The sequence below is a fragment of the Eptesicus fuscus genome, chromosome 10, assembly GCF_027574615.1.
Source record: "Eptesicus fuscus isolate TK198812 chromosome 10, DD_ASM_mEF_20220401, whole genome shotgun sequence".
Classification (NCBI taxonomy): Eukaryota; Metazoa; Chordata; class Mammalia; order Chiroptera; family Vespertilionidae; genus Eptesicus; species Eptesicus fuscus.
The window spans coordinates 12949519-12973026 of record NC_072482.1 but is presented as its reverse complement, the minus strand read 5'-3'; the positions used below and the strand labels follow the sequence as shown (position 1 = coordinate 12973026).

Genomic DNA, 23508 nt, shown 5'->3' with positions numbered 1-23508 from the left:
CCCCTTTCCAACCTGCTCTTCTTGCCTCAGTCTCACTCCTGATGCCCCCTCCACAGCAGTCTAACTGCCTCTGGCTCCTCACTGCATGAGGGAGTCAGCAGAACAAACTAGTTACAAACTCTGGCTCATCTTTTCAAATAGGTCTATAAATTCAATGAAATTCTAATCAAAATGCCTAAAAAGTTTATTTTTTTAAACATGATAGGCAGATTTAGGCCCAGGAAGGTAAAATATGCAGGAACAGTCAAAAAATGTTTGGAAAGAAATAATAGCAGACTTGCCTACTAGTTATCAAAATATAAAGTTCTAATAATTAAAACTCTGGAAATAATACAGGGAAGTCAAACAGATCAACAGATGAGAAGAGAGACAAGGGCCGCATCTCAGTCAGAAAGGACAGGAAGGACCATGCAAAAGTGACGTGGAGACACCTAGCTATCCATCTGAAAAAAATAAAGCTGGACTTTGCTTCACTTCATTTGCAAAAATAAATAGCAAGCATTTTAAAATAAATATAAAAATCAAAATCGTGGATATTTTTAGAATATATATGGAAATATATTTTTTTTATTTTGGTTCATCCTGATCCGAGGACATTTTTTCCATTCATTTTTTTAGCTTTTTAAAAAATTGATTTCAGAGAGGAAGTGAGGAGAGAGAGATAGAAACATCAATAATGAGAGAATCATTGATCGGCTGCCTCCTGCACGCCCGCCCCCCCCCACCCCCCACCCCGGCATGTGCCCTGATTGGTATCGAAGCCTGATCTCCTGGTTCATAGGTTGACGCTCAACCAGCTCAACCACTGAGCCAAGTCAGCTGGGCTCCACTGATTTTTAAAGAGAGTGGAGGGAGGAAGGGAGAAGGGAGGGAGAGAGAGAGGAAGAGAGAGAGAGAAAAAGAGAGAGAGGCAAGTATCAATGTGAGATAGACACACAGATTGGATGCCTCCCGCCCGAGACCCTTCAGTGCGTGGGCCCACACTCTAACCACTGAGCACACTGGCCAGGGCGGGAAATATTTTTGTAATCCTGAAATAGGATAGACCCTCTTAAGTAGGACATAAAATCTAGAAGCCAAAAAAAAAAAAAAGTTGAAAAACATAGCAACACTGCAATCTAAAGCTTGAGCACAATGAAAGACACTATCCACAAAGTTAAGAGATAAGCAACAAGAGTCAGAGAGCGGGTCCAGTGGAAATGCTATCGGAAGGGAAGGAAGAAGTACTCCCAGAGTCCCTAGATCACAATGACCATCACAAGAGGGGGGAAAACCAGGAATGACATCTTTCTCCACACAGAGATGCACATTGCGGAGGTAGTCTATGAACTATGGAGTTAAGAAACACAAAAGGAGAAATTCTGGAAAAAGAAGGCAAATAAAGGTACTGGGAAAGTCCTGTTTTTATCTGTCTTTTCTCATGCTTTATGATTTCAATGTGACTCAAATACGCTTTAAATATATATCCCCTTCTGTAGTCATGGTTCTGACAAATGAGCTAACATACATAGGTACTGTATCTGAATAGGTATAGAAATATAAATAAGGATGTTTACGGAAATGTTAGCAGTGACTATCTCTGCATAAAGGGTTTCAGATGATTTTTACCTTCATAATTTTCCCATTTTCTTACAGTGAGCATGAATCGTTTTACACTGAGGAAATAGTTACGATTTTGAAAAAAAGGCAAGATATTTGAAACATAAGTAACAGATTAATATCCAGAATGTCTATAAATCAATAAGAATATGCCGAAACCGGTTTGGCTCAGTGGATAGAGCGTCGGCCTGCGGACTGAAGGGTCCCAGGTTCGATTCCGGTCAAGGGCATGTACCTTTGTTTCGGGCACATCCCCAGTGGGGGTTGTGCAGGAGGCAGCTGATCGATGATTCTAACTCTCTATCCCTCTCTCTTCCTCTCTGTAAAAAATCAATAAAATATATTTAAAAAAAAAAAAAAAAAGAATAAGACCCAGTAAGAAAGTGGGCAAGGGGTAAGAACAGAATATTTAGCCCGGCCGGCATGGCTCAGTGGGTGAGCATCAAACTGTGAATCAGGATGTAATGGTTTGATTCCCAGTCAGGGCACTGGGTTGCGGGCTCTATCCCCAGTGTGGGATGTGCAGGAGGCAGCCAATCAATGATTCTCCCTTATTGATGTTTCTGTCTCTCTCTCCCTTCCTCTCTGAAATAAAGAAAAATATATATTAAAAACAAAGAAACAAACAAAAACCAGAATATTTATAGAAGAAACACAACAAATGAGTGCAAATATACCTAACTTCACTACAACTAAGAAATTAAAACAAGGAGCTACCAATCATTTTAAATTTTGCCAATCAGACAGATTCTTAAAATATGCTAATATTCAGTGTTGGCAGACGTGAGGGAAACTGATCCATTAGAACACTGTATTTGAACTTGGACATAATCATATTGCAGAGTCCTACGCAGAGTGAAAATATTGAGGCAGCTCTATGTGTACTGACAGGGAGAGCCCTGTTAGACATACTGAGTGTGGGAGAAAAGTTGCAGAAACACGTAGCGCGATTACATATATTAAGATACAAACTCGGGAAATGTTCTATATCCAAACAAACCAACAAATGTAAAACTAGAGAAGGTTAGAAGGATACACACCGGAATGACAGTGGTGAAAAGAAATTAGCTTTCATTCTATGTTCTTTTATAGTCTTCAGGTCTTTTAAAAAGAGAATGTATTTGTATATTATTTACATAAGTAAGGGGTATTAAAAACCCATTTCAAAATAGCAAGTAGGAAGGTAGGAAAAAAGAAGGGAAAAGAAAAAAACTCAAGTTCTAGAGCCAAAAGGACCTAGGTTTGAGTCCTAGCTCTGCTTTCTGTCAAACTCTGGGCAAGTTGGTTAAACTCCCTAAGCCTCAGTTTCCTCACCCATACAATGGGATGAGAATAGGTGTGAATCTTTCTCAGATGATAGGACTTAATGAGAATCCAAGCAAAACTTTAAGCCCAGAGCCCAGCAGAAAATAAATGCTCTGACAATATTAGCCATGGTAATATTCCATCCTCCTGCTCTGTTGCTCCTCAGACTGACCCTCCTTTCACCCCTAGCCTTTCTAATTCTTAATCTCATAGATCCTTCCCACCCGACTACTCCCCTTCCCCCCTCCCCCCCACTAGCTTAAACCAAACCGCTTCCCTCTCCACTATTCCAACCTCAGGGATCTGTCAGGACGGACCAGAGGGTGGTCCCGCTCAGTGACCTCCTCCACAGCCTGAGAAAGGGCATTGAGGCTTGAAAGCTGCAGGTTTGTGTCCAAGCTGGATATCTGCACAGTAGCCACAACAGCCGCCACTTGCTGATCCAGGGAGCTGCGTGGACCTGGACCCCGCAAGGCTCTAGCCATTTCTGAAATTGATGAGGGAAAGGCAGTGTCTTAAGAAAACATGGCACCTCCAAGTTAGAAGTCCTTAAAGGTCAAGCCCAGTTTTCCTACTGACATCCTATATAATAAAGAGCTAATATGCTCATTAGATCGAACAGCAGAACAACCGTCTGGACAACCTTCCGGACAAAGCCGGGGCTGAGAGGGCTGAGCCCCTTGCACAAATTTCGTGCATCGGGCTTCTAGTTTAATGTATTATTCGTTATTGTAGCTTGCATTCAGAACATATCCAATTCTGTGAAAAGCATTTAATAGTCAAACATTGCCCTAGCTAGTTTTCTCAGTGGTTAGAGCGTCAGCCTGCGGAATGAAGGGTCCCAGGTTCTATTCTGGTCAAGGGCACATGCCTGGTTTGTGGGCTCGATCCCCAGTAGGGGTCATGCAGGAGGCAGCCGGTCAATGATTCTCTCATCACTGATGTTTCTTTCTCTCTCTTTTTTTTAAAATATACTTTATTGATTTTTTTACAGAGAGGAAGGGAGAGGGATAGAGAGCTAGAAACATCGATGAGAGAGAAACATCGACCAGCTGCCTCCTGCACACCCCCTACTGGGGATGTGCCCGCAACCAAGGTACATGCCCTTGACCGGAATCGAACCTGGGACCCTTCAGTCCGCAGACCGACACTCTATCCACTGAGCCAAACCGGTTTCGGCTGTTTCTTTCTCTCTATCCCTCTCCCTTCCTCTCTGAAATCAATAAAATAAAAAAATATATATTATATATATATTAAAAAAAAGAAAAATAGTCAAACATTGAAGACAAAGAGTCCCTGGAAAATGGGCCCTCCTTTTCCAGGGATACTAAAGGGAGCTGTGATTGATTAGATACAATCAAGGCCAAAGGAAGAAAAATTGATATATGCTTCCAAATCATTTTCCTGTGCAAACGTGACTTTTTTTTTTTTTTTTTAAATCCTCACCCAAGGGTATTTTTCCATTGATTTTTAGAGAGAGTGGAAGAGAGAGGGAAAGAGAGAAACACTGATGTGAGAGAAATACATCGATTGGTTGCCTCCTGCATGTGCCTGACCAGGGTCCTGACCAGGGAGGAGCCTGCAACCGAGGTACATACCCTTGACCGGAATCAAACCCGGGACCCTTCAGTCCGTAGGCTAACACTGTATCCACTGAGCCAAACCGGTTAACATGACTTTTTTTTCATGTCTTTCCCTCTACCCTGACTGCCCATTTCTCTGGAGACCACCCAGGACTTTTTCCAACTTTACTGCCCTCCCCTCCCAGCACATAACTCACCATTAGCTGCCTCCTTTATTTCGGGGGACAGAGTCATGCCCTCCGTCAGCAGAAGCTGGTTAAACAGTTGTGAATCACTCTGTGCCATGGGGGGCTCAGTTTTTCCCTTGGAAGGCTCTGCCTCTGCTCTGTGGGGCTCAGCCTTTGCTTCGGGGGACTCGGTCTCTTCCTCTGAGAACCTGGCCTCTGACTTGAACTCCTCTTCTGGATCTGGGGTACAGGAGCGACTTCGTGAAGATGAGGAGCTGCTTAGTTCAGCAGGTCGCAGCCCGTACTTGGTGTAGATTTTGGAGTTGAGCAGGTCACTGAGGGTGCTCCCCTCAAACCGATTCCAGAGAACCTGCAGCACGCCTTCAGCCACCTCTTTGGGCACGGAGATTTCACCGAGGGCCTTTTCATCCAGGGTCTGTCAACAGAGGGGGGTGTGCATATCAGGAGCAAGCAGACACAAAGGTCCCGGGGACGAGTGGCCACCTCTCGCCATGCCCTGCACACCGACATACCGCACCCTCACCGCATGTCTCCTCCCACAGCAGCAGCCCTCATAATCTCTAACCTATTGCACCAGCCTCCTCCTAAGCACTCCTGTATCTAGGATTCCCTTGGACAACCCCACTTCTAACCCCACTACAAACCCCCTAGGTGTCTCAGGCCTGTAATACCTCATCCAGGTTCTCCCGAAGATTCTGAAAAATTGGCTGCTGCTCACATACGTCCAACTTCTTGATGAAGAAGAGCAGTTCCCACCACTCAGCCTGGGTCAGGTATCCCAGCTTCTCATTCTTCTGAGGCTCAGGCTGGAGATATGGCAAAGAGTAGAGCCCGTCCACAGGCTTCCAGTCCCAGGAGGGAAGTGCTGAGAATATAGGCAAAGGGTCTCAGCACCCACCAGGAACAGAGTGGATTTCTGAATCTCGGGGACCGCTGCTAATCAGGAGTGGCTTCATCCCAGCCACCCCTCCTCTGTTCAGACACCACACTGTCAATGTCCCCTCTAAGACTCACCTGTGCCCAACAGAGTGGGCCCTGCCCCCTTCTCCACGGCTGCGGAAGCTGTATCCACAGCAGCTTCCTCAGGGCCCAGTATCTCTAGCATGTGCCAGTGCACCCAGTAGGTGCGACCCATCGACTGCCAGAAGACCTGGTGTGGAGCAAGACAGAGGGAAGAAGAATAGAGAGGGCTCGCCATTTGAGTCCTGGGTTGTGCAGGCTTGAGAGGACGTGCTGGGCCAAGACCGGGCCACATAGCCCTCAGATGCACACCTGGCCAGGCTTGGGAAATCCTCCTTATAGCAAAAGGCTCCTTTTCCCTGTCAGAGGAGGCCCCACCTCTCATCGCTTCCTAACCTCGATGGCCTCCGCTTCTACACTTCCTCCCAGCCAACTATACCAGTAGGGGGCAGGGGTGTCTCGATATATGGGGTTCTGCTTCCTGGGTGTGAGTCTCTCCTTGACCTCATAGCCCACCTACTCCCGCTGGATTTTCTCAGGCCCCCAAAGCCTCCCTTCCGTTGCTGATCCCCTTTAACCAGTCTAATTCCCTTGGGAGTTTTCTCCTTGGGTGGCCTGCCAGAGTCCCCTGCATGGACGCCCCAGCTATGCGCCACCCAAAAAGATGCCCATCGGTGTCCCACCGCCACGCACTCGCTCACCTGCACCGGGGGCACGCCATTGTTGCTCTGCCGGAACTCGCCCTCTTCCCCAGCACTGACCTCCTCGTAATCATCCAGCATCCGCACTCGCATCCCTGGCACCAGTGTCTGTTGCACGTATTCACCATAGCCACTACGGCTAGAGAATTCATAACGCTGGCGGAAGGCCCGTTCTTGCTTTCTGGGGGTGGTAACCATGGTGGGGAGTACACCGCTGGGGCCTGAAATCCAGGGCTGAAAGATGGACCGGGATGGCCGGGGAGGCGACATGCCCCTTTCGCCGAGGTTCTGGGCCCAGCCCATGCTCCGCACCAGCTCTGAGATGAGGTTGCCCACAGCCATACTGAACTCCAGCTCCCGCTGCCCCCGGCTTTTCTCCCGGGCGAACTCCTCCCCTGGGGACAGGGAGCCTCGGTCTCCAGCCCCTGGCTCTGGACTGTTATTCAGCTGATCCAGCAAGGAGGTGACACATAGGTAGCGTTTCACCAGGGAGAAGAGCAGCTTTCCTGGGATCTGTAGGACACAGTCTGTGGTGTAGGTTCATCTCCCAACTTTAACCCACCTCCTTTCCCCTCAATAGCATCCTCTACAGGAAAATATAAAGGCCTCATCCACATACCTATAGTTATCAAACTGTGATTTATATAAGAAACACACCAGAAGTGTCTTAAAACACAGATTCCTAAGTTCTAATATCAGGAGTTCTGAGTGGGGAGGGGGGCAGGAACCTTCATTTTAACAATTTCCCAGGTGGCTCTGATGCTGAGGCAGTCCTGAACCACACTGTCAGAAACGGTGCCCAAGGCCTACAACAGCATTTGCCCCACAGCCTGAGGCAGGCTGAGTACCTGAGGCAGATGAATGCCCTCAAAGGCCATGCAGTGCTCCTCAGAGGATGTGGTCTCTGCAAACAGCTCCAGCAAAGTATAGCGGCTGTCAAAGTCCATGTGCTGCTCGATGCCATCTTGCTGGCTCAGTGACAGAAGGACGTGAGCCCGACTCCCTGTAATCCACACCCAATCCGTATCTTCTCCTCAATCCCCAACACTTTCCCTCTGTCTTTCCTAGACTCTCCATCCCCTACCCGGGGTCTTCACTTCTTTGTGGCTGAGACTCACAGTAAGATATACATTTTACATGGCAGCCTGATGTAGGTGTATACGTCTATAACCGAAACATGTATTTCATGCTACAAAACTTACCTTAAATGCAATACTAATATTTTACATTTTTTAAAAATGTTGGTTATAACTCACCAAACTGGTTTTACAACTACGCGCCACCCAAGACAGAGGGAAGAATAGAGAGGATTCACCAACTAATGAATCTCTACCCACAGTTTAAAAATATAAACCTACTCTATTCTCTTCTTTGTCACTGCACTGAGAATGAACAAACAAACCAGTTCCTATCATTTTATCCAATGTAGATTAATAAGTAATAGCCTATTAACCTATAGTTTTCCTTTGCATTGAATTGATATTAGAGTTGGGAAATCCTTCCTCTTCCTGTTCTTACTCCTTATGGCCCCATTCTCTTGCCTTCCTCCCCTGGCTATCTCTTACCAGCATCGTGGGCTGCCAGAGCCTGCAGCAACTTGCCCGCACTCCGACGGATCTGAGGCTCAGGGTTGCACAACATGTGCATGAGCAGGTCCAGGGCTCCTGTCTCCCTGAAGACCGCAGTGAGGGGCCCGATGCTGGCGTAGGCACTAAGCACATGGATGGTGTGGAGCACAGCAGCCGTGAGGCTCGAGGTCCCACCTTCTGCCAGCTGCCTGGCAGCCCTCTGCACCAGCGCCCGTACATCAGCTTCCATCTCTCCCATTGCCACATCATCCAGGCCTCCTGGATCTCGGGGAAAGCTTCCTGAACCCCCCGCTGGTTCACGCTGAGGTCCTTTAGATAGTGCCCACTCACCTAGCAGCATGGGGCAATTGGCATAGACCTCGGGGGCTGACAGCCACATGAGGATGTGCTCTGCCTTGCCCTCTTCCACACCCACTCTACCCACTTCCCCACACTTCAGGACGCTCCACCGGATCAGGTATTCAGGACGTCCATCGTGTCCAGGACGCTGTCGAAGAAGTTCTTCAGGATATGCCTGCAGCCGAGGCCCCAAAGGCACCATGAGGTCCCCAGTGCGCCGTTCCCCCACCATCCTGACCTCCTGGGACACACAGGCAGAAAGATAGAGGTAATATGGAATAAGGGGTGTAGGTTCATCTCCCAGCTTCAACCCCTCTCCTTTCCCCTCAATAGCATCCTCTACAGCCGAGGGGGTAGAATCTTGAGACACAGGTAGGGTGGGTCGTGATTGGTAGGGTTGCGTGATAGAATTTAGGGGCCAAGTAGAAAGGCCAAGAATAGCATGAAATAAATAACTTGAACATACTCTGGGATATATACAAGAATGGAGTGAAAACAGCTAAGAATAAAACAAAGAGGTTTAAGAAATGGAAGCGGTTATGAGGAAAGGCAAGGTAACAAAAAGAGTTGACAGTTAAGCAGGACAATCTGGGCAGAATAGCAGGGTGTCTGAGGGATACAGATCAGGACTCAGAAGAATGACAAGTAGGAGCAAGAAGGACAGCAGCATGGGAGACGGTGGGGTCAGAACAAGTGAGGAAAGTCAGGGTGGGGGAGGGGCGAGCCAGGGGGTATAAATGACAGGGTAAAGCTGGAACGTGGATATAAAGGAGTGGGCCATGGCAGATATAGAGGATATCGATGAAAGGAGGGTGGGCTGTAGACACCACATCCAGATGGCTAGATGGGAAAAGTGTATGAAAGCATTGTGAAAGGAGGGGTCCAGGGAACCAGATAGAGTAACGGGAGGTAAAGACCAGACCCCGTCCTCCATTTATTCTACATGTGTGGTGAGGGTCTAAATCAGGCAGCTATGGAGGGAGGTGGTAACCATGGAGCTGAAGGGCTGGGAATGATGTCAGGAGATGGTTGAGGTATTAGAGAGGAAATACAGTGCAGATTTCAGAGTCAGATAAATGTGACTCTGAATTCTGGCTCACTGACTTACTATGTGTATAGTTTTTGGCAAGTTACTTAACCTCTGAGCCTCAGTTTCCTCCTCCGCAAGATGGGAATGATATTCATACTGAACTCATAAACACTGAAGATCAGCCATGTAAAGCGCTGAGAACAAACAGCCTCTCTGCACACAGTGAATGCTCTGTAAACATGATCTAACAGCATTACTCTTAGATGGAGAAGGCAGGCCAGTCCTCGGATGGGACACGATTAAGTCAGATTATAAAGGGGTGCAGGGTGATGGCCATGCTAGTAACCCCAAAAAGACGGGTATGAAATAAAGAGTGTGGGGCAGCAGGGAATGGCGAGAATAAGAAGGGAAGGTAAACCCAGATGAAGAAATGGTAATCAGGAGAGGGGTCATATTGGGGTACAAGAATAGAAGATGAGAGTAAAAAAAAAAAAAGGTGTGAAGAGAGGGGAAATACAGGATGTGGGCCTCCATGGAAGCAGGGGGTCTAGTTACCACGGGGCAGGACAAGACTGGAAGGAAACCAGTGACGTGGTGACCCACACCTGATGAGCAGGGTGGAGAAGTAGAACGAACGGACAGGCCTAAGTTTGGGGGATGGGTAACTATACGGAGCGACACACTGAGGTATGAAGGTGAGGTCTAGACGCGGGAAGAGGCAGCCGGTAGGTGCAGGCAGCACGGTCAGGCCCAAGCTTGCAGAAAGGCAGGGGCGGTGCAGGCCGGAACGGCGGTGGGAACAGGTTTGGGGGGTGGGGTGAGCGGGGGAAGGGGGGAAACACGCGGTCCGAGGAGGCTGACAAGACCGGGCGAATCTCAGGGAGCAAGACCTGGCTCCCGTGGTCGCCCCAATAAAACTGGGCAAGGGACCGGGGAGGGAGAGGGCAAGGATTGGGTCCACGCGGAACTCTCCTCTCACCTCCCACCGCCCGGCTCGGCCCTCGCTGGAACCCCGAGGCCGGTCCCGCCGTCCTGGCCCCGCCTTCTCAGCAGCTCCCTTCCGGGTCACACGGCGAGTGCACGCCCAGCCGGGCGTCTACGGGTCCCCCCGCGGCCCACAGCGGAGCGGAGCGCGCCCGTGGAGCATGCGTGGTCTCTGTGAGCCGCTGCGCCGGGGCCGCGGCAGGCGGAGCCCGCGGTCGCAGTCACGGTGTTCCATGCCTTTGCAGCAGTAGGCAGCCCTTTCCATCCACAGACAACTTTGAAGAAACCCCCTTCCCTTTCTCTGGGTGTGCCGTCCTCATCCCCCTGAAACCTAGTAACCCACACTCCCACCTAGGGCTGTCCTTTGAGGTTTTATTAGGTCACGTGGCCATGAGTTTCCCAAACCCCTCAGCAATGCTTTAGATTGGTAGAGTCAGTTTCTATTAATTAAAATTGCTTATCTCTGTGTTGACCTAGGCACCCAGCAAAGCCATGCAATTAGATAAGATCCCCAGCCCAGCGAAATGTTTCTTAAATTAAATCGTTCAGAGTTTAACAGCGCAAAGCACTCCTTAGTATTGCTGTTGTTTTCATCAAGCAACTAGGCTTCCTTCTCAGAGAAGCAGCTTTTGGGGTTTAATTCCTGTTCAGACCTCCATCCCTCCCTAGATGGAAAAACAGAGGCAAAGATCCCACAGTCTGTGCACAAAAATGATACATTTATTGAAAGAGTAATTTTTTTTTAATACAAAAGAAAGCTCTGTACATAGGACTGTGACCACGTCCACTATTCCTGGGTCAGCATCCCAGGGAAGTAGAAATCACTGACATACACACCCCACATTCACACACACATTCACTCAAGCGCAAGCACACGCACGCACACACACACACACACACACACCCCAGAGCCACCAAGGAAGGGAAACACCAAGGGTTGCTGCACATATAAATGCCACCTTATCCCTGATGCACGCATGTTCTCCCAAGGCCATGCTCACACAACACACACTATAAGCACTTTGCCTGATTCACTCACTGGGTCTGTCTTTTGTGGGAAGGAGAGGAGGAATTCATCAAGGTCTCCTCCCCTTGTGGGGGAGTTGGAAAGTGAGTGAGTGAGGGTGGAGTGAAACAAGAGCAGAGAAAAGGGCTGGGCAGTTACAGACCTGAGTCCCAAGCCCCCCCACTCTCTGGCCCCTGATTTGCCATGCCCCAGCCTTGTAAGCCACCCATAAGCCCCAGCTCTCTCCAGGAGAAAGCGCAGAAAGGTGACTTCTATCTTGGCACCCTAAATTGGGGCAAGACAGCAATGGGGGTTAGAGGTTAGGGGATACTCAAAAAATGTTGGCAAATCATCCCCTTGATAACTAGGCTGTGCGTAAAATCTCCCCCCACCCCTTCACCTAATCACAGAAGAGGCTTGTTCCTACTGAAGGCAGTCATAGGGTTAATAAAACTCCACCCAACTGCTGCCCTGTTCTGAAAAAGCTTCCTTTCTGGATATTGGGGGTGAAGATGGGCTCTGACACAGGGTAAAAGACCCTCCCCGTGTTGGCCCACCCTGAAGGTCTACCCCAAAGGGGGGAGGGGGGTGGGGCACGGCCCCTGTACAAATTACATAAATACTGAGGTTACACTTAGAAAAATAAAGTCATTTTCTTCAAGGCTTTTTGTCTTAATTTTAAAAAGTTACAGTAGCTGCTCACTCCCTGGGAGAGCTGCCCACTTCTGGTTCCCCTATCACTGCACTCAGCCAAGAGCTGCTCCCATTTTTCTGACCCCCTTTCCTGCCTCTCACCCCCTCCCAGATCCCACCCTGCTCACTGCAACTTGGACCCCAAGCAGCTGCAGGCCTGGGGAGCACAAGGCTGCAATGCCCATGCATGTGGCACAAATGAAGTCAGTTTCCTCTACCTGACACCCCACCATTTGGTCTCCCTCTTCCCTCTCCCTAGCAACAGCCCTAGAGGGCAAAAAAAGAGGCCCAGAGCTGTGGGTCACCCTCCCCATCCCATTGTGGCATGGTCTGAGGGCCCCTCCCCCGGTTTCCTCCTGGAAATAACCCAGGACCGGGCAATCCCAGAGTCTCCCCCACACACTGGTGGGCCCCAAGCTCAGGGGTGGCTCTGTCCCCAGAGGCCCAGCCAGTTCTGGGGAGCCCTGGGCTCCCCAGGGAAAGGGAGCTTGGGCAGGGAGGGGGACGAGAAAAACTCCATAAAAAAAAGTTAAATATTTTAAAAATATATATTTATAGATTTGTTTTCACTTCGTCTCCTCAAATAAAAAGTTCAAAATCAACTTTAAGTAAAGCAGCTGGGAGGAGAGGGGGGGGAAGATGGGGAGAAGGAACAATGATGGTTCCCTCCAACCCAGGAGCCCCTGGAGTTCCCAAGGGAGCGGCAAGGCAGGGCAGACGGCCCCAGGGACCTGCTCCCTGCACAGGCCCAGCTACTTGGAGCTGTAGGGGCTGCAGGCGGGTAGCATGAGGGAAGAAGCCACGTCTCCGCAGCTGGCTCCCTGGAGAGGGCTCTACTGACCCAGCCTGTGGCAGACACAGTACTGACATGGGGTCAGCACTGAGGCTGGACAGAGGACCCCACTGCTTCCTCGAGGTGGGGGGAGGGGGGAGGGAATGGTACCTAGTCCCACAAAGATCTGTTGTGGTAGGTGGGGCACGGTCCCACTGGGAAAGCTAATACTCATGGCAAACATGGAGCCAAGCTGGCAAGGGAAGTCTGAGGAGGGAGGGCAGCCCCACCATCAACAGAAATGGGAGGTGGAGCCAGAAGAAGGGGAGAGTGAGGGAGGACGGGGTGGAGGGTAGGCTGGCCCATTTCTTTGGCTGGAGTGAGAGGGCTCAGTCCTGTGGCTGCCCACTGCTCCTCCCCGCCTCCCTCCTGCGGCCCGTCAACATGTGTGTGAAGAAAACGTGAAAAGGCAACAATAAATAAGTGGTGCCATCCCCTGGGCCATCTGTCCAGGGCGGCAGGGCAGATCAGTCACTCTTGGTGCTGTGGGCGGCGTCCAGGTTCACCACCTGTAACTCGGTGAGGTTGCTGCTGCTCCCGGCCTGCTGCCCTATGACAGCCATCTGGAGGGAAGTGGATGTGTAAGGAAATGGGGGCAGGAACAGGTCAGCCAGCTCAGACCTCCGCTTGCCTGCCCGCCCACCACAGGTCTGACCAGGAAAACAGATAGGCCTTCTGGCTAGGAATCTTAGCTTTGACTAACTAGTAATGGAATCCCCAAGATAAAGAAGTAGCTGGCTGGCCGTAGCCAGTTGCTCAGCGGTTAGAGCATTGGCCCAAGGGCTAAAGGGTCATGGGTTCGATTCTGACCAAGGGCATGTACCTCAGTTGCAGGTTTGATCACTAGCCCTGGTCAGGGCACATGCGGGAGGCAACCAACTGATGTGTCTCTCTCACGTTGATGTTTCTCTCTCTGTCTCTCCCCCTCCCTTCCACTCTCTCTAAAAATCAATGGAAAAGCCCTAGCCAGTTTGGCTCAGTGGACTGAAGGGTCTTGGGTTCGATTCCGATCGAGGGCACATGCCCAGGTTGTGGGCTTAATCCCCAGTAGGGGGCATGCAGGAGGCAGCCGATTCATGATTCCCATCATTGATGTTTCTCTCTCTCCCTCTCCCTTCCTCTTTGAAATCAATAACAATATATTTTTAAAAAATAAAAATAAAAAGAGGACCTGGAAAAAACTAAAAAATAAAATAAAATCAATGGAAAAACATATCCTCGGGTGAGGATTAATAATAACAAACACAACCAAACAAAGTAGCTGGCTGGCTGGGATGGGTGGAAGGGGTTCCCACCTACCTGGTGAAGTTGAACTGCAGAAACAGGGATCTGCACTGTCCCAGATGGTGCTGTCAGGAACACCTGGGGGACGCCACCTGCATTGGAAAGTGGGAGATACGCAAATTGCTTGCTCAAGAGAAACTTCCAGTTATTGGAGCTGATAAAGGCACAAATGACTGGGTGAGTCTCAGATGTAAATGCCCTAGGGTGAGTGTCCAATTGTGTCCAAGTGTGTGTGTGAGTGTGAGGGTTCAAGTGTGCATGAATGTCTAAGTAGACAGGCATGGGTGCCAGAGTGTGTATGCAAGTATCTGTGTGTATATGTGTAGAAGCATGTATGAGCATCCTAGTTTGTGTGGACATATATACCAGAGGTGGGGGAGAAAGCGTGTGTGTGTATGTGTCGGTGTGTGTCTGTGTAAGGGAGACAATGGTCCTCCTTTTCTCAGCCCTACCCCCCAACTCACCTTGCTCCTGGACCTGGCTGTGGGACACCTGCATGGTGGATGGCGCCTGGGAAAAGGCATTGAGCACGGTGAGGCTGCCATCAGCCAGGCCCGAGGTGGGTGCATACATCACCGCATGGGGGCTAGGGTACATCATGTGGCCGCCCACAGTTGTGGGTACAGATGACGTCATGATGGTAGCGGGCAAGGTCACTGGCAAATACAGACACATGTCAGTGAGGCTGACACTGGTCCCCACTGATATCTCCCATCCCACCCCTAGGAATTCCAAGCTTCCGGAGCTCTCTAGCCATTTCCCAGCTCAGCAGCCAGACAAGACTCGTTCCTCTGCTACCTGTCATCAACTAAGAAAAGCCTTATTTTTCTAGAACACAACAGCACCAGCCTTTAATTTATCCTACCACATCGTGCTGTTCAATTGTCTATTTGCTGAGTTCTCTGTTCCAAGACCCTAAGGCCCTGGGAAAAACAAAGATTACAGTAACTGACCCAACCTAAGGAACCTCAGATACTATTCCCCCTTTAGGGAGCTTCATTATTTTTATTTGTTTTCATTCCTCCTCCTTCTTCCTAAATGTGTGGCTAACAAATGCATCTTTTAAACCTGCACTTCTCCAATGTTAATGTGCATACAGTCACCTGGGGTTCTGGTTAAAAATGCACATTCTGATTTAGTGGGTTTGAGGTGAGGCTTAAAAGTCCGCATTCCTCTCAAGCTCCAGGGTGATGCTGGTCCTCCATAGATCACACTTTGTATAACAAGGTTGTAAATAACAAGAACTTAAAAGTAACTTTATTCTGAAAGTGTTTCATCATATCTGGAATGACTAGAGACGCTGAGGAGAATTATGGCTACTCTAACCCTAGGACACCCTCCCACAAGGAGATATCTGCCCTATAAATCCTTCCTGGTAACTAAGCAAATGTGAACCTTTGGGCAAGTAACTTCTCCTTTCTGGGCCTCAGGCTTCTCATCTGAATGAGGAGGAGGGTGGCTTCAATGGTCCCTGATTTCTTCTTTGAATCCACAGCCCTACTGCAGGGCAGGATACAAAACCCAGCCACCCCCACCTGACTTTCTCTTAAGGATTAGGATAAGGGTTAAGCCAAAAGGCTCAGTCTCCACATGAAGAAATGACAGAGCTTCAAGCTATACCTGTCCCGCTGGAGGAGGTCTGCGTGAGGTCTGTGCTGCTGTCGCGAGAGGGAGACGCTTGTTGTGGGGCCTGGTGCACCTGAATGGCCTGCACTGGAACTTGCTGGGCCACTGCCCCACCTATGAGACACAGAGACTTACTTGTGCTCTGTCCTACCCAGCCACCACCTGCACCAAGCACCCTCAAACACCCACATGCCCAGGGTCTGACACACTGCTGCCCAATTCCCATCACTATCTTTTCTGGGAGCCAAAAAGGCCCTTCCAGTCCTGAATCTTGGTCTCCAGGGGCTTCTATACTCTGCTTTTGCTCTTCCCACCTCCTCCCGCCCTATGCCTTGCCTCTTTCCTTTTCAGGGAGTTGGTATTGACCCATCAGGGACATGATCTGCCCTCTAGTCAAGGTAGGGAAGTGACAGAATGTCTACTGTCCCTGTGGCAATGGGGGACCCAGGGCTGGGCTGGCTAGACAAGGCCAGAGCATATGGCTGAAACTTACTGACAAGGATAACAGAGGTTCCAATGGGGAGAGGCATGCTTGCCAACGGGACACAATAGGCTTCTCTCAGGCCCTGGCCCCCTGTTCACCCTCCTTCTGAGCAGGGGAAGAGGTTCTCCTTGTGCCAACCCTAAACCCACTCTTCCCATGCTCAATTTGCCCCTTGTGACTCACCAGGCATGAGGGTGAAGCTGGTAGGCAGCTGCATGAGGCCCCCAGAGGAGACAGGGCCACTGCCTGTACTCTTCAGCACAGTCCCGTTGGCACTGCTGACAGCACTGGGACTGACACTAGCAGACACTGGTGCCAGGTAGTTGGTGATGGGGAAGGAAGGGCCGCTGCTGACTTGCATGGTGGTAGAGGTGCTAGGTGCTGTTTGGATGGTGGAGGTGGTACCCGGCAGGTTGGTGACTGTGAACACTGGTTTCAGTGAGTCCTGCACCCAGAGTAGAGATGGAGCAGTGAGCCTCTACCAGACCCTGACCCTGCAGAAGCTTAATGCAGATTGACAGCCCAGACCGGAACTAGGGTACTTGGGTTCAAATCACAGCTCTGTCATTTATCTGCTGCCTGGTCCATGGGCAAGTTATTGAACTGCTATGCTCCAGTTTCCTGTCTATGAAAGGAGGATAATACCTAGCCCATAGGTGTTGTGAAGAATAAATAGGGTAACATACTTAAAGTTGTTAGAACAATGCCTGGCACATAAAAAGAGCAGTAAGTATTTGCTGCTCTTATTTATCATAAGATAATGATAAATATGATTATCATAATTCCCTGAGTTCTGCCCCAATGGACTATGGCCATCACCTTGGCTGGAGGATCAGGACACCAGGGGTCTGTTCCCAGTTTTGGCATTTGTGTGACCCTGGGAAATTACTCACTCTTTCTGAGCTTCAGTTTTCTTCTTCTGTAAATATGAGAGGACTGGGCTACTGTGCCCTCTTTAAAAGGGTCCTTCCAGCTCATATTTGCCAGGCTTCTGAGATAGGGACCGAGAGTTTTTCAGGGAACTTATGGTTTGAGAGAGATTTTAGGGGGTTGGCACTTTATGACAAATACTTAAGATTTCAATTACCAAAAGAATTTATTCATCCAGCAACATTTTCTGGGAATAAGCCCTACTGCTAAGAGTCTAAAAATTATTACAGATGCCACCACACGAGGGGAAAGTCTAAAGCATTGACTTTCCCCTCAGGGAGCCTTTGTTTTTAGAAGGGGAAGGAGGAAACCAGGGGCTGAGAGCCAAGCCCAGAGGACTGAGGGGCTCTAATACTGGGGATTGGTCAGAGCGGGATGTTTGCTAATCAGACGCGCTCAAAGCCCCTGATTGGTGAAGGCGTTGCTAAGGCAAACAGTGCCGCTTCCTCCAATTGGCCAGTTAGTGAAGGACCCGGAAGGTGGAGTACCCCAGAGGAACTAGGAAGGAAGCTCCGCCCCCTCTCCTTACCGGGAAAAGGAAGGGGGAGGCGTAACTAGGGCCGGCATCCCTAGCAGCCGGGAATACACTCCCTATGGTGCCCAGGTCCGGACATCCTGAGGAGGTAGGTGACTGGCCAGTAAGGTAGTCTTCGGCCCAGCCAGCCAGCCCACCTGCCGACGGTGCTGGGTTCCCAGGACCCGGGAACCCAGGAGTGCTCACTTCCTCCTCTCCAGTGGCCCGGCCTGCCGGGAGGGCTGGGCTGGGCTACGCCCCCACCCCTAGCGGGAGACAGCTGGCGCGAGGAATGCGAGGGCCCTGCCAGGCAGGCGGGCTTCAGGCGGGAGGCCGGCGTGGAGCCGGAGCCCGCCTTATATGGGCACGGAGGCCGCCCGCTTATCTAGTGGGCCGGCCTCCTGTCAGGATAGCGAGGATGGACACCTGCCCCTAGGATGAGGGGTACTAACCCGGCTCCACTCCACACCAGTGTGCACCTACCACCTGTCCTTGGTGAGGAAGTGAGAGGGACCCCCTCCCCTCTCTGCCGGTCAAGTCCCTCCCCTTCCTCTCCCTCCGATTGGGGACCCAAACACACCTTGGTCTCCCCACTGCTGTCGGACTCAGACACCTGGTAGGTGAGGTCTGTCTCTTGAAAGCCCGTGGCACTCATTCTCTGGTCTGTGGTGGGGTCTGAGCGGGGCGGAGAGTCTGGCGAGTTGAGGCAGGTCTGAATCAGTGCCTTGCCAGTCTCACTGGTGATCATGGGCTGCAGTTTTCGAGTGGCAAAGGTATATACATGGCCTGTCTCACTGGCCACCAGCAACAGCACCTGTGTCCCTGTCAGCGTGGACAGCTCATAGGCCTGGGGATAATGGGGAGGAGATGGGGAGGTCAGCAAAACTTATCTCTACCTGCCTTGGGAAGCAGGGGAGAGGGGTGGTACACAGTGATATCCAGCCCCCACTCCCACAATGACCTTCCTCTCTAGAGGTGGTCCTACCAGAACATCTGAAGGTGAACCGGAGAGCAGAAAAATGCCATGCCCCTTCTCTGAGGAGCAGCCCTGCTGACCTGCCAACAGTACAACCCCCTCTTGACAGAACATATAACCTCAGTGGACACAGAGGGGCCCAAGTAGCTGCTCCTCACTACAGCTTGGTGCCCAGCCTCAGAGAGATGGCTCTCGTCCCCTCCTCCGTCACAGGACAAGGACGAACTCGCTGCTGTACTAGAAGTCACTACTGTCCAGACCCACATAAGACATTAGGGAGCCACCTAAACCCTAAAATGTCCCATGTTTCCTCCCAGAAACTGCACAGGCACTAACCTGTTGCCATTTGTCTTCTGCCCTATAATACTGTGCTACTCTTTTTTTCTTCCTTTGTCTTGCCACAGCAGTGTCTGGACTGATGGGAGATGGGGGCTAGATTACCTGCCATGAGCCCAGAAAGGGGGCCATCAAGGATGGCCCCATGGATGGTATCCTCACAGCCAACAAGGTTCCACAAACCCACCTTGGAAGCAGCTCTGACTTTTATATGGGACAAACAGAAACCCCAGCCCATTTTTCCAGAATTCTAGCTTCTTGGTCCCCAGTTCTGCTTCCATCCTGTCCCATATCTTCTACACCCCAAGACAACTCCTTTCCTCACCCCCTTTCACTGGATAATCTGACAGAAAAGGATTTTCTAGGTACATCTGCAAACCTCCCTGCCTCCCCACCAATCTCCATGCACAGATTCTCCCTAGGGCTGGAAACCCCACTGGTCTGAAAGACACATGATTCTGAAGCCTGTCTTACAGGGAGTGTGCAGGCTTCCAGTGGATGCAGCTAAGACACATGGCCATCGCAGCACTTGGTTTGGTCCCTGCGGTTCAGGGCGGCCAGTTCTCCTGCCCTGCTCCCTCACCTGGAGCTCTTGAGCCCCATTCCGTCATCAGCCTTGCCTGTCCTTCCAGCTAGTACTACATCGGCGGTGCCCACCTTCCTCCCACGTATGCTCCCTCATTGTTACACTGCTTCCAGCCTTCTCACCTGCATACCTTCTCTTCTGCTCCCTGGTTTTGGGGAGCCCTTCCCAAACACCAGTGCAACGGACCTACTATTGATCCCTGGATTTCCTTAAACACCTCCCAGCAGCCTCCCAATACCACTCCTCGCCCCTTCACTCGGCAAGGGCCCAGTTCCTCTCTCGCGCCCGTCACTCCCACCTTGGCGCCTTTCCCCTCTTTCCCGGACATTCGCAGCTACTCCCCTCTACCCACATTTCCCTGGCGGCCCCTCCCCTTATCGGTCCCGGGGTAAGAGCCATCTCCTCCCACACACCTCCTGCGGACTCGCCGCCTCTCACCTCCGCCCCGGCTCTGCCTTCCTCCCAGGCTCCCCCTGCGCGTCCCCACCCTCCGGGTTCCCCGCGGCCGGCCAGCCTCCCGGTCCCGTACCTTCTTCATGATGCCCGTCTTCCTCTTGCTGAAGGTCGTGTAGCGCCGCAGCTTGTTGTCGATGAACTCCATCTTGATCTTCACGCGGCCCCGCGTCTTCTTACCCGGCTTGGCCCCGCTCACCGGCCCGTAGCCCCCCGCGGCCGCCGCCGCCGCCTCGGGCCCACCGACCACCATGCCGAGCTCCATCTCACTGAGGCTTCGCTTCAGGCCGCGCCGCTCCGCGCCCAGCTCCTCCTCCTCGCCCGACTCCGAGTCGCCCTCGCTGCCGCTGAAGAGGGCCCCCGCGGTGGGTGCCGGGGTGGTTGTCGCTGCTGCTGCAGCCTCCCGCTCGAGGCGACCCGGCCCGAGCCCCGCGCCGTTCCCGGGGACCCGGCCCCCGTTAGCCCCGCGAGTCCCGCCACCGCCGCCACCTCCACCGCCCGGCCGCCCCGTCGGAGTCCTGTTCAGGCTGCCCCCCAGGGCCGAGCCCCGGCCCAGCGCCGCCGCGGCCCCAGCTTGGGTCGGTAACATGGCGCTCAGTGCAGGAGGACGGACAGGCAGTCAGCGAGGAATTGGAGCCGCCGCCGCCGCCGCCATCGGCTTCCCGGCTCAACCCGGCGCTCCCGCTGTTGCTAGTGCCGCTATCACTGCCGCCGCCGCCGCTGCGAACCCGGGGCCCCTGCACGCCCCGGCCGACCTGGGCCCTCACTTTCTTGCCCCTGTGGCCCGGGTTGCCCCAGGCCGCGCGGAGCGCCCCCTATCCGTATGCTACGGCGGCGCGCCCGGCGGCCGTCAGCGTCCCCCCGGGGGCAGAGGCTGCTGGCCACCGCGGGGACGGCGGGTGGAGGGGGCCGGGACCACGCGCAGGCGGCGAGGGATCCCCCGACCCTTCCCCCCCATATAAAGAGATACAATGTTTCCTTTTATGGCGAGGCCGCTCCTTATATGGTGAGCCCCTAAGCCCCCGCCCCATTGGTCCACCGTTCCGGCACCTCCGCTCCCCATTGGCCCACAGGGGGCGCCTATTTGCATAAACATCCCGAACTCGCTGCAGTCCTCGGGCGTCAGACCGCGACTCCGAAAGGGGCGGAGCCGACGTCTCTTAAAGGAAAGGGAGAGGCGGTACGACTCCACCCCCCTGACCAGAGAGTGGTAGAAAGAATTGGGAGGGACCTGCGGAGAGGAAACCTAGGAGCGGACCGGAGCGCAATCTTGCGGAGGAGAGGGAGCACACTGGGAACCCGGCACTGGGAGGGCTGGAAACAAGCACTGGGGTAGTTCCTGAGTGCATTGTGCGGGCTGCAGTAAATGATATAACAGCCCAGATTCCACCGGAGTGCAGGGATTGGAGCATTTACCCACGCCTTCCTGAGGGAGGCAAAGGAACTGGCCGAGTGGCGGGGGCTTGGGTCCCTAGTGTCCAGACTGGTCGCCCCCTGGCCACTCCGTTCCAACTCTTACCCTCCCCACCCCCACCCCCACGCCCAACTTCCTTTCTCTTTCTCTTTTCAAGGCGACGACACTTTCCCACCAGGCCGGCTCTCCAGTCCTCATTCATCATCTTCTATACTGGGGGAGGTCTTTGGCAGACGTACATCTGGAAAAGACCGGGGAGATAGTCTGCCTCCCCGATGGGGGCAGGGGAGGAGAGATGGAGATCAGTGAAGACTTCCAGCTGCGGGATGGGATGGGGAGGGGGTGGTCCCAGGGATAAAGCCCACCCTTCAGCCAGTGCAGAGGCCTGGGAAAAAGTGTAGCCGAGCAGAAAGTTTAAGCAAGCCAGCAAGCGCGCACACACGCCCTTCTCTGCAAAGCCCAGAGGAGAAGAAGAAAAGTTCCAACGAGGGTGCTGCAAAGGCCAGGTTCAGGGTCTCGTTCTGGGCCTTCGCTCCAAAGCCGTGAAAATAGCTTCGGCTTTGCTGTTACATAAATTATTCAAATCTGGAATCTTTCTCTTCCTAGCCGTGTGCCAGAAACAAGTGTCTGGCCTCTCCAAACTTCATATTCCTCATTGTTGGGACCCATCCCATGAGGCTCTTAATGCAGATTAAGTGAGATGAAGACTAAAGCACAAAGGAAGAGGTCGTTAATAGGAGCTACCTGGGACAATCAGGGCATCCCTGAGATGAACATCCTCTGTGTGATGGGGTGGGAGAGGGTGATGATTCCTACCTTAAAAAGTGGTGAAGATTAAGAGGCAGTGAAGGAAATCAATTTAGTGTACTGCAACCAGCATTTAAAGTAAATGAGTATCACAAGAAGCAAGGGTAAAATATTGTTGCATAAAACTCTTGTTCCCATTATTTTGGGGTTGAACCCTATAAAATTTCTCTTTTATAGGTCAAGAAGGTGGGATAGCGTCATTCATATGGTTCAACACGTGTGTACTGGATGACGTCAACTGCATATCTTACTGGGTCCCAGTCCCAAAACTGAGAAATACTGAAATAAAGTATGTTCAAGTGTTTTTGTGAGCTATGTGTGTATATACATATATACACACAACTATATTAAAAACATGGACTCATTCATCAGACCTCTAAATAAAGGAATTAAGAGCCCTCCCGTTTCCCTTTTCCCAGTAGTTTTAAAGAGCTCTTTTTCTTTTCCTAATTTAGTCTCCACCACAGGCAGTTAAGCATATGGAATGTGTTAGTTCAAGAGGAAGAACAGGTCAAATAGATAAATAGGTTACAGAAGGGCTTCAGGGCCACAGATGGTGCTTGGGACTGCGATTTGAGCAACAGTTCTACAATCACAGCCCTGTGGTCCGTTCCTGCCTGACTTCTAAAGACTTTTCTGTGTGAGACCCCTAGTTTAGACGCAGCAGTGGCACCCCAGAAGACAGCTGCTGCCTGCCACATCCACTGGGTAGCGAACAATTCTCAGCTTTCCTTCAAATAGGCTGCCCTCTCTCCAATTCCACTCAGCCCCTGGGCTATTGCACACCAATGTTAGTACAACTCCTTGGGATGGCTTCATCGTCACAGCCCCTTGTTACCACTGGGCAGGCCCCCCCGGGCCCCCGCCAAACTATGTTGGCTTACTGCAGGTTCAGAAGCTAAAACTGTTAATGTAGATCAAGTCAATTAAAAAACCGGTTCAGCCCTAGCAGGTTTGGCTCAGCGGATAGAGCGTCCGGACCAGGCCAAAGGGTCCCAGGTTCAATACCGGTCAAGGGCACATGCCCAGGTTGCAGGCTCCTCCTCAGCCGGGGCCCTGGTCAGTGCTCATGCAGGAGGCAACCAATCTATGTGTTTCTCTCATATTGATGTTTCTCTCTGTCTTTCCCTCTCTCTTCTACTCCCCCTAAAAATCAATGAAAAAATATCCTTGGGTGAGGATTTAAAAAAACACACAAAAAAACTGGTTCATAGATGTATTTTACTTTATTTTTAAACTAGAGGCCCAGTGCATGAAATTCATGCACTACAGGTAGGGTTCCTAGGCCT

At 51.5% G+C, this 23508-nt stretch overlaps 2 protein-coding genes and 1 long non-coding RNA gene across 4 annotated transcripts in view; 1 reads left to right on the top strand and 2 right to left on the bottom strand.

Moving 5' to 3' along the window:
- The window catches only part of CUL9 (cullin 9), a 37589-nt gene extending 27281 nt beyond the window's left edge, over positions 1-10308 (bottom strand). The window contains exons 1-8 of one of the 2 annotated variants that reach the window (XM_008153272.3): positions 10274-10308; positions 7902-8505; positions 7185-7339; positions 6337-6849; positions 5690-5825; positions 5347-5540; positions 4685-5090; positions 3199-3391 (exon numbers count right to left, since the gene is read on the bottom strand). In XM_008153272.3, coding sequence (XP_008151494.2) covers positions 3199-3391; positions 4685-5090; positions 5347-5540; positions 5690-5825; positions 6337-6849; positions 7185-7339; positions 7902-8496 — 2192 coding nt within the window. In that variant the 5' untranslated portion in view covers positions 8497-8505; positions 10274-10308. The remainder of the gene's footprint in view (positions 1-3198; positions 3392-4684; positions 5091-5346; positions 5541-5689; positions 5826-6336; positions 6850-7184; positions 7340-7901; positions 8506-10273) is intronic. The other variant, XM_028128035.2, reaches the window with a different exon arrangement.
- A 668-nt stretch (positions 10309-10976) lies between these two features.
- On the bottom strand, positions 10977-20947 carry SRF (serum response factor). Its single transcript, XM_008153275.3, has 7 exons — positions 20075-20947; positions 18228-18494; positions 16387-16648; positions 15714-15833; positions 14558-14749; positions 14109-14185; positions 10977-13372 (listed from the first exon to the last, which is right to left on the bottom strand). The coding sequence occupies exons 1-7, from the start codon at positions 20585-20587 to the stop codon at positions 13277-13279; spliced, it is 1527 nt and encodes a 508-aa protein (XP_008151497.1). The 5' UTR covers positions 20588-20947; the 3' UTR covers positions 10977-13276.
- Positions 20298-22523, top strand: LOC129150473 (uncharacterized). The gene is made up of 2 exons (XR_008557228.1): positions 20298-20363; positions 22397-22523. It is a non-coding gene; the product is annotated as an uncharacterized LOC129150473 (long non-coding RNA).
- Positions 22524-23508: the final 985 nt, after the last annotated feature.